This window comes from Aptenodytes forsteri, unplaced genomic scaffold (assembly GCF_000699145.1).
Source record: "Aptenodytes forsteri isolate BGI_AS27 unplaced genomic scaffold, ASM69914v1 Scaffold155, whole genome shotgun sequence".
NCBI classification, from domain to species: domain Eukaryota; kingdom Metazoa; phylum Chordata; class Aves; order Sphenisciformes; family Spheniscidae; genus Aptenodytes; species Aptenodytes forsteri.
Genome location: NW_008794446.1, coordinates 2,031,377 through 2,041,368, shown reverse-complemented (window position 1 = coordinate 2,041,368; position 9,992 = coordinate 2,031,377). Strand labels below are relative to the sequence as shown.

Genomic DNA, 9,992 nt, shown 5'->3' with positions numbered 1-9,992 from the left:
TGGACCTGATCCCCTGGTTGTCCCGCTCATGCCTTGTGAGCGCCCTCAAGATGAACCGCTCCATAATCTTCCCCGGCACCGAGGTCAGGCTGACAGGCCTGTAGTTCCCCGGATCCTCCTTCTGGCCCTTCTTGTGGATGGGCGTCACATTGGCAAGCCTAGAAGAGTTGTCTTTTCTCTAATGGAAGTCTAGGCAACCAGAGTGGGGTCCAGTCAGAGGTTACAACCACCTAAATCTAGGTGCTTGAGCTGTTTTACTCTGCAGAGATGCAGACATTATGCCAGTGCCTAAAGAGTGATTGAGCTGTCCAACCACTAGATACAGGATTCAGATGCGCAATGCTGGCAGTTAGCGCCATTTTACCCATCATTGGGTATCCTGGGTATCACACTGAGAAGCAAGAAGGGTACAAATCTCTCTGAAGTGTGTCATATTTGCCAGCCCCATGTAGTTGGCTTAGATCAACAGAGTGTTTCAAATGGCACTAGCGAAAATACTTTTACGAAAGTGAATCCTGCCCTACCCAGATGCTACTGCCCTGCAGGGATCTGATTACATGAACACAGGATAACGTAGCAAAATCAGATGCCTCAGTGGTTTTCACACCCTTTTTACAGTGAGAAAGAAGTGTGTATGCTGGACCATTCTGATGAATTCTTTGAGACTCTGGAAAAGGTCTGGAGCCACCTCCATAAGACATACCATAGCTAAGAAATTTGGCTTTCCAAGAAGGATCTTCAGCAGGGGTTTCAGACTGACTGACCAGACATACTTGAGATCCACAAGCAGGAAGTCCATGCAGACATGAGATGGCATGAAGATGGCACATGCCACACTACTCCATGCTAAAAGGCCCTTTGCCTCACTCACTTTGCCTAGTTCCTCCATGTTAGGTAACAAAGCAGGACCTATTGCTTCCTAAAGAAAAGTTGATGAGAAAGTCACACCATTGCTATTAGTTTTTATGATGTTGGGGTACAGGGTGAAAAAAAATTCCCTGGGTTGATCAGGCAAGCATTAATATGGGGTAAAACAAGCACGATCTGAACAAGCAAAGCAAATGTTAACAAATTGGTTCTAAATATGTGTTGCAGAACTGAAGTTTAAAAAAAACCTCAAACCCTAACTGAACTGTTGCCAACAGCAAAAATAACTCTCCCCAACTAAGAAATCTGCAAATATTAAAAGTAGGATGTGTTCATTTTCAGTTTCTGTTAAACAGACTGGATGAAGAGCCTAGTTGCTCAAGCATAATCATTTTTATGTCTTTTTAGCTGAATTCACTTTTGGTCAGCTTCTTGCCTGCTACATGCAAAATACACATTCTTGGTCAGAAGAGGGTCCTATGTCCAGAATTTGCATGAATGGAGTCACATGAATGCATTAACATTGACCCAACATAAAGATCTGCTGTCAATCAAAAAAATGGAAATGAATTTTCATGAAGGTCACACCCTATTTTTTCATAGAATCTGACAAGAGTTTATGGAAACAACTGTGAATGCTCTAACCTTTCAGTTCTTTTTTTTTTAATTACAATTCCAATTCATATTAATTTTTCTCTCTAAAACTTTAGAACTAGTTTCAATGAAATTTCTACACTTGATTCAAAGGCAGGTTATGTTCCAAATTTTATGAAGTCATAAATACTGTGAATGAAATTTTGGATTCATTGAAGTAAATTGCAAAACTCCCTTTGACTTCAAGAAGTTCAGGAATCTAAGTTCTATTCTCTTCTAACATTTTCTTGAAAATCTATATTCTCTTACCACTGGCTTGGAATTTCTCTACATAAATATTAACCTATACGTTTCTCTCTTTCTTTACATATAGGTGTACAGGGAGCGAGAAAGAAGCAGAAATACGTATGTTAAAGCACAGTGTCTAAGATGAAGATTATTTTTTTAACAAACAACTTCTGATATAAAGGTGGTGCTGAGGGAACTGGCCAGTGTCACTGCAAGGCTACACTATAACATCTTTGAAAGGTTGTGGCAATCATGGGAAGTTCCTGATGACTGGTAAAACACAAACATCAGACCGATCTTCAGGAAAGGTAAGAAGGAGGCTCTGAGGAACTACAGACCAGCCATTCTCACATCAGTCCCTGGGAAGGTTATGGAGCAAATCCTCCTGGATTCTTTATCTAGGGCATATGATGGACTGGACGTGACCGGGAGCAATCAGCATGGATTTACAAAGGGCAACCCTGCTTGAGCAACCTGATAGCTTTCTGTGATGAGATGATCAGCTATGCAGCTGATGGGAAAGCAGTGGGTGTCATTTACCCAGTCTTTACTAAAGTTTTCAGGATGGTCTCTTTAAGCAAAGTGGTGATACGGTTTCAATAGGTGGACTATAATGTGGATGGAAAATTAGCTGGAGTGCTGCACTTAAAGGGTTGTGATCAATGGTATGAAGTCCAGCTGGCAGTGGTGCTCCTTGGGGGTCACTATGGGGGAAGATATCTTTATTATCAATCTGGACAATGAGATAGAACGTATCATGAGAAAGCCCATGGAAAACAGCAAAATCGGCATGCTCAAGGGCAGGGCTGCTGTTCAGAGGGACGTCAAGAGGCTGGAGAAATGGGCTGACTGGAACCTCACAAAGTTCAAGAAGGGCAAATGCAAAGTCCTGCACCTGGGGTGGGTGTCAGGCAACAAAACTGTCTGGGGAGATCAGCTGTGCAGAAAAGGGCCTGGAGGGCCTGGTGGATAAGTTGAGCAATGAAGGTCAAGTGCATTATTGGACTGCATTAGAAAAAGTGAGGTCAGCAGGTTAAGGGAAGTAATTCTTCTGTGTTTAGCACCTGATACTGCATCCAGAGTATTCTGTGCAGTTTTGGGATGCCTAACACACACAAGATTTTGAGAAATCGGGCAAGCCTGCTTCAGGGCCACTAAGATGATTAGGAAGCTAGAGCACACAACATAGAAAGAAAGGTTTGGTAATGTAGGTTTATTCAGGCAAGAGAAGACTAAGGGAGTGGATTTTACTGCTGCCTTCAGCCAGCAAGAGTATTTTGTTCATCTAGACATAACATCTGCAACACAATTAAATGTTTAATCCATTTGTCTTCACATCACTCCAGGATATAAACTCTGATTCTGTTAAGTCACACACCAGTACAGGTCTGGAGTGGCTGGCTGGAAAGCAGTTTTGCAGAAAAGGACCCCAGGGACCTGGTGGACAAGCTGACCATGAGCCATCCATGTGCCCTTGTAGCAAAAACCAACTGCCTCCTTGGCTGCATTAAGAGCATTGCCAGCAGGTTGAAGGAGGTGATCCTTCCCCTCCAGTCAGCACTGATGAGACAGATTTTGTTTGCTGGGTGCAGTTATAGGCTCCTCAGTACAAGACAGACATGGACACACTGGAGCAAGTACAGCGAAGGGCCGCTAAGACGATTTAGAGACTGGAGCATCTGACATACGAGTTGGGACTGTTCAGCCTGCAGAAGAAGAGGATCAGGGGGATCTTAATAACATCTATAAAAACCTGATGAGGTGAGTAAAGAGGACAGAGTCAGGTTCTCCTCAGTAGTGCCCAGTGACAGGACAAGAGGCAATGGGCACAAATTGAAATACAAGGAATTCCATTTAAATGTAAGAAAAAACTTTTTTACTGTCAGGCGGTCACACACTGGCACAGGTTGCCCAGAGAGGCTGCGGAGTCTCCATCCTTGAAGATATTCAAAACCTAACCGGACAAGGACCTGGGCTACCAGCTCTAGGTGACGCTGCTTTGAGGAGGGGAGGTAATGTAGGTGATCTCCAGAGGTGCCTTCCAGCCTGAACTATTCTGCAATCTGTAAACAGTAATGTAGGTAACAACATAAAAATCTTCAGCATGCCAGAAAATTGCAAGATTACCTTTTTCCTATAACATTCATGTTCTGAAAACCATACAAACAGCTTTAACAGAATAATTGACTCAAGAAGTCAATTTGGTTTCTTAGAAAATCCACTTCCACAGTGCCAATAAAGCACTTGATAAACTTTCACGGGCTTTGAAACAGAGTTAATAAGAACCTCTTTGAAGTGAAAAAGACTAGTTTAGTCTGACAAAATATCAACAGCAAGCAGGACCATTTTGTATGTGGAGACAAGTCACTGAACAAACACAATCATGGGAAGTTCTACTTCAGAAGAACATTAGTTTCCACACTCTTCTTTCTGTCTAGGAAGTCAATAGGAGCTTTACCTGAAAAAAACATGTTCTACCTCATGCGTTAATACAGCACAGACTGTGCAAGAAAACAACAGAGCAAATGCACTCTTACCTGATCTTGGGTTTTTTGGCTAATTTGAATCTGTAGAATATAGCATGGACTTCAATTACTACCTACGAATACTCCTCAAAAACCTAAGCTTAACTAATACCTCTCTGACATTCTCCCTTTCAAGATGAATACTTTTAATTAAAAAAATAAAAATTAAAATTAAAAAAAAATCCTTCCCAAATCCTCTAAATCATCTGAAACAATAATTTCCTATAAGTATGACAAGTTGCAGGAAATTTTGAGTCACAGTATTTCCTTGAACTAACAACATTTGTTCCTTTACAGAAGTTTTTCCACAATAGCTTTATTGAAGATGAAAAGCTTATTTGTGATATAGAGAGAATATGCATTAAAAGGAATGGTACAAATCTAGTAGGAACAGTAAGTCTAACAAACTAGTTTAATTTATTTGTGAGGGAATTTGTCTTTATTTGTTATTTTACTTACACTATTATGATTTTGGAACCTACTAACTTCTGAATACTCAGTTCTGTAAGAACATGATTCCTATTACAACTTGTGTATTAAGATTGGTCATTATGTCATAACGAACGGCATATTACCATTGTAGCTTCTGAAGTTCCTGCAAAACCAACATGTTCTATTGTGCATCATATAAAAATAAGGAAACTTGTTAATATGATATATTTTATTATGTAAGGTATAGGTTCTGTTTTTTCCATGTGGTATTTCTGAATTTTTCGAGTAGGTCTTCTCTGGTGGGAAATCTGCCATTTTTACAGTAGGTTGAATACAGAGGAAAGACGCTAAACCTCTTTTTTTGCAACATTTGCATTTGCTCCTCCATACAGGTTCTTCATTTGGAATACATCGAATCTGTATCACTGATTGCCCTGTACGGGAAAACAAACCAAACCCAGGAGCTTACTATCTACAACAGACAGCACGTTTTAAATATTTTAATGTAATAGATGATAATACTATGAATTTAAGGTTACATAACAATCTTGCAGCAGCCATCTCTTGGCTTATATATTAAGGAAAAACAGATGGAGGGTGAGAACTGGTGAAGAACTGGTAATTTGTGCAATACAAACAACATGATTGAGTACAGGGAGCGCAGCATGAGGAAGGCAGAGAGATAAGAGGAAGAATATGCACAGAGTGCAAATAAGGTAGGGATCAGCAAAATAAACTAGAAAGCAAAGAGAAAATTTAAACAGTGCTGGAATTATACAGGATAAAAAACTTTAATTTGATAAAGAAGAGGAAGAAAAATACCCAATAGCGTGGTGCCAGAAGTTTTTGCCAGACTACAACAATAAAAAAGTGTCCAAATGGAGACAGTACACATGTAATCAAGAATGAAACTATGAATAAATGTAAAACTCAGAGATTTTTTTTTCCTCTGTCATTTGAGTTTTGGGTAGTTTTTGCAAGTTAATGATGTGTTTGATGTTATCCCGTATTTCCCATTTCATTTGCCCATCGTATGTAGTTTCAATTATCTGACTACTTCATTAACAATCCTTGTGGTTTTATCATTTTGGTTCCTCCCATCTGGGCAGTAGACAGGTGATACCCACAAATTTTCTCCATTCTTTTCCAATCTACTTTGTATTTCCTTTTTCTGTCATCGCTTTCCTATACAGCCCATTTCTTTGAATTACTGTATTGAACTAGGACAAGAAGCAATGAGCACAGACTGAAACACCGGAGGTTCCTCCTGAATATGAGGAAACGCTTTTTCACTGTGAAGGTGACCGAGCACTGGCACAAGTTGCCCAGGGAGGTGGCGGAGTCTCCATCCTTGGAGATACTCAGAAGCCATCTGCACATGGTCCTGGGCCACCTGCTCTAGGTGGCACTGCTTGAGCAGAGCGGTTGGACCAGATGACCCCAGAGGTCCCTGTCATCGCTTTCCTATACAGCCCATTTCTTTGAATTACTGTATTGAACTAGGACAAGAAGCAATGAGCACAGACTGAAACACCGGAGGTTCCTCCTGAATATGAGGAAACGCTTTTTCACTGTGAAGGTGACCGAGCACTGGCACAAGTTGCCCAGGGAGGTGGCGGAGTCTCCATCCTTGGAGATACTCAGAAGCCATCTGCACATGGTCCTGGGCCACCTGCTCTAGGTGGCACTGCTTGAGCAGAGCGGTTGGACCAGATGACCTCCAGAGGTCCCTTCCAACCTCAACCGTTCCGTGATTCTATGATGTCTTCTTTCCAATGAATGTATTAAATCTTCCTTTTGCCTTTTTTCCATTTAATTTCTTTTATTAAGTTCTATGCTACCATTTACTACTCTGTTTTATATTCTCTGTATATCATTCTGCCCTTCTAACATACATAATCCTGATTTCTCTTTGGGAGTGTTCCCAAAGCAATTGCTGAAGGGAATAAGTGCAATGGAGCTTTCAGAAAAAGAGAATTATCTGGTAAAGTTAGAGGTATAATAGCCCAAACTGACTCCATGGGGTGAGACAATTGATCCCAGTACGAGTGGAGGGATATCCTGAGGACTGCAGGATAGAGGGCATGAAGGACGGACATCTAAGTGAATATTTAAATCATCACTAAAACAATTGTTTTAGTTTTTTCTCTTTTCACAGCAGGAAAACGTTAAGTGTTTAATTAGGCAAGCTTTTGATAGATGGAAGATGCTTTCTTCTGTGAAGACACCACATTAGCCTCCACTGACATGGCTCCTGAAATGTGAAATGTAGTTATTCTTTTGCTCTTGCATGAGAATGGTAACCATTACTGTATTTATCCACTGAAATCCTATTTGCACTTTCTTCTTCTTCCAGATCTTAATTTGATTTTACTTTCACGCATGGCATGATCGTTAAGATTTTTTTTTAATTAAAGACTGGTATCATCTGTTATGCTTTGTATTATTTTAAATTTAAGAATACTGTATAAAGAGAAGACCCCAGAAATAATTTCTTTTTGGACCTACAAAAATCAGAACAACTTGAAAGAGCAATTCATACATTGGGTGGGTTACAACCTGAAGTTCCCTGTCTCTCCCCGTGTTCTAACGAGAGAACCATATAAAATCGAGTTGAGTTCAACTGTGTGCCTAAAGTTATAAGAGAGGAACAGTGGAACAGGGGATCTGGATTATGAAGCTCCGGAACAGCGTAGGGGCATGAACGTGGGGTGGGATTCACCTCACCAAACCCTATTGTTTATAGTAGATGTCAATACCAGAGCTAGTCAGCCTAGTCTCTCCCTATTGTCGATCTGGGAAGAAATAGGCACTTTGAGGGAATAGCTCATCTTTTCAGATATCTACTTCAGAATGACACAAATTGTGTACTAGAACTACCTTCTTTGCTTTGAATATAAAGGCAGCCTAAGGGAACTAGCTTAGGTATAGATATTTACAAGTTGGCACCAACATTTGGTCAGCTGAACCCTACCCCTTCTGTTGGTAGTGTTGGATCTGTAATTAAAATTTATTGCAATCAGAAGACTTAAAGGTATTCATATATTTTCTTCAGTCTTGCTACACAATAGCCTTTAGGAGATGGCATAAAGATATATTAATGAGATAATACGCTATATAAAACAACCTGCAATGGAAAGCAAACAAAAAGTTACTGAAAGGAATTACACATTACTCAGAAACTCATTTGGCACAACACAGCTCAAGTCTTCATCTGCTATTTAAGGGTCATTTTCTGTTCTCTGCTTGTTTCTTGATTATTTCTAACAGTGTTACACTTTAAAGCTTAAAAATCCCTTGTGCCAATATAATTTTGCACTTACTAGAATTAATTTTGCTTTATGGGTAATGGTCCAGAAACAAGAAGTTTCTCACCACGTCTAACACAAAAGCATCTTAAATGTTCAGACAAATCTTCAGCATTGTGCTACAGCAAGCACCAAACAAGGAGGCATATTTCCCGGGTCAGAACATTCCAGCTAAACCTCTGATCCATTAAGAAGCCCACAGGAAGGCGACATGCGGAGAAATTCTTGGCTTTGTACCCGAAGAAGTTAGAAGGCAAAGCCTGATAAACAGAGTCAAGATTTGAAGGCTGGTGTCCTGAACCACAGCAGGTTACAAAGGCCTGTTCTAGATGAAGAAAAGTAAAGGTCACGTTTACCTTTTTGACAAACAAAGCTTTAGCAATTTAAAAGTCCAGACTTTGCAAACAGAACATAGGTTTTCACTTCTCTTTCATTTCCACAGAGATGCACTGCCTTCTGCCACCTCAGTAAATCTCTCTTCTAATCCCTTCAAACACTAAACTAGTGATCTGTGTAACCTCACCTTTGTGTCAGTGAAAACTGTCCTCCCACAGTAATACTTGCAGACTATATAAACTCTTCTGGGCTTGCCATCAAAGAGAACAAAAAGGAGAAGAGGAAAAATACGAGAGGTATCTTCATAACAAACGACTGAGTAAAGAAAATATATACCAGACGACCTTGTTTAGAGAACTGTGAGGGTTATCACAATTGACATCTTGTACTGAGCCTGTCGGAATCACAATTTCCTGGACCTGAAATTAATTTCTTCTTTAGTCTCCTTCTCTTTGCCAGTCTTTACATTAAAAAATGGAAACATAATTTGGCTTAATTTCTTGCTTCACTTCAGCAAGAATCTGTGCAGTTTTTTTAATTAAATGTTAACTGTGAAGTCACTAGAATAACCTATTTAAAGTAAAAAAAAAAAGTATCCCTCATTAAAAAATCTAATAGGCTAGGCGCTTCATGAATAATTAAATTGCGGTAGGAGCTGAGTCAGGAGTCCTGCTGGTTTTTTTATCATGGCTGCACATAAAGGATGAAATGTTGGTCTCTCAATGGATTTTCATGGACTTAGTTACGATTTAATTCTGCACATAAAGCACAACCTGCTTAAGACGTGAAACAGAACATAAGAAAGCTACCCCGGTTAGTATTGGAAAAGCACCTCGGTTGGAACTGTATTTATGCTCTACAGAAGAAAAGGATACTACAATAAAAACGTTCTTAGCCCAAATTTATGCCTGTATACACTCTTATGTTTCACTATAGGAGTCTGCAGTACATCTGTGTATATTGTCCTAGTCTCTGAATCATCTTGTGAACAAGGTGATTTTATCTCCAGTAGCAAGCTAACACGCTGTAGTACATAATGGTAGTAAAAATAAACGATAGAACTGCACAGCCTGATGATGGACGCAAGGAAATCAACACACATGAAAGCTTACTGGATAAAAGAATCTGCATAATTAGATGAAAATACATATTGGGCTATCTCAGAGCAGCATGCTCAGGTCACAGAATTCGCTGCTTGCAGCAGGCAGTTAATAAAGGCAGACGTTTTTCCTGAGACTGGTGACTAGCTGACAAAATACAATCTTTTCACAATTCACCAAAACATAGTTAATAAAATATTCTATAAAACCCTAAGCTAACCGTGTTTGCTGTCTGTACAAGCAAAAAGGATTTTGATATAGTTAGCAGTTATGAGAAAAGGTTAAATCTGTAGATCTGGACACGCTTTCTTTATATCCATACCTTCCCCAAAAAATGTCTTCCTTTCCTCACCAGAGGGATTGGTGCCCTCCAGATTTGAAGAACTACAGTTTATTAGAATCATAGAAACATTAAGGATGAAAAAGACCTCTAAGATCATCGAGTTCAACCGTCAACCCAACACCACCATGCCCACTAAACCATGTCCCTAAGCGCCTCATATACACGTCTTTTAAATACCTCCAGGGATGGGGACTCCACC

General features: G+C 39.9%; 1 protein-coding gene across 1 annotated transcript in view; it reads left to right on the top strand.

Moving 5' to 3' along the window:
* Positions 1-339: 339 nt before the first annotated feature.
* The window catches only part of UFM1 (ubiquitin fold modifier 1), a 31,042-nt gene continuing 21,389 nt past the window's right edge, over positions 340-9,992 (top strand). Inside the window, exon 1 of the mRNA XM_009290261.1 lies at positions 340-407. Coding sequence (XP_009288536.1) covers positions 340-407 — 68 coding nt within the window. The remainder of the gene's footprint in view (positions 408-9,992) is intronic.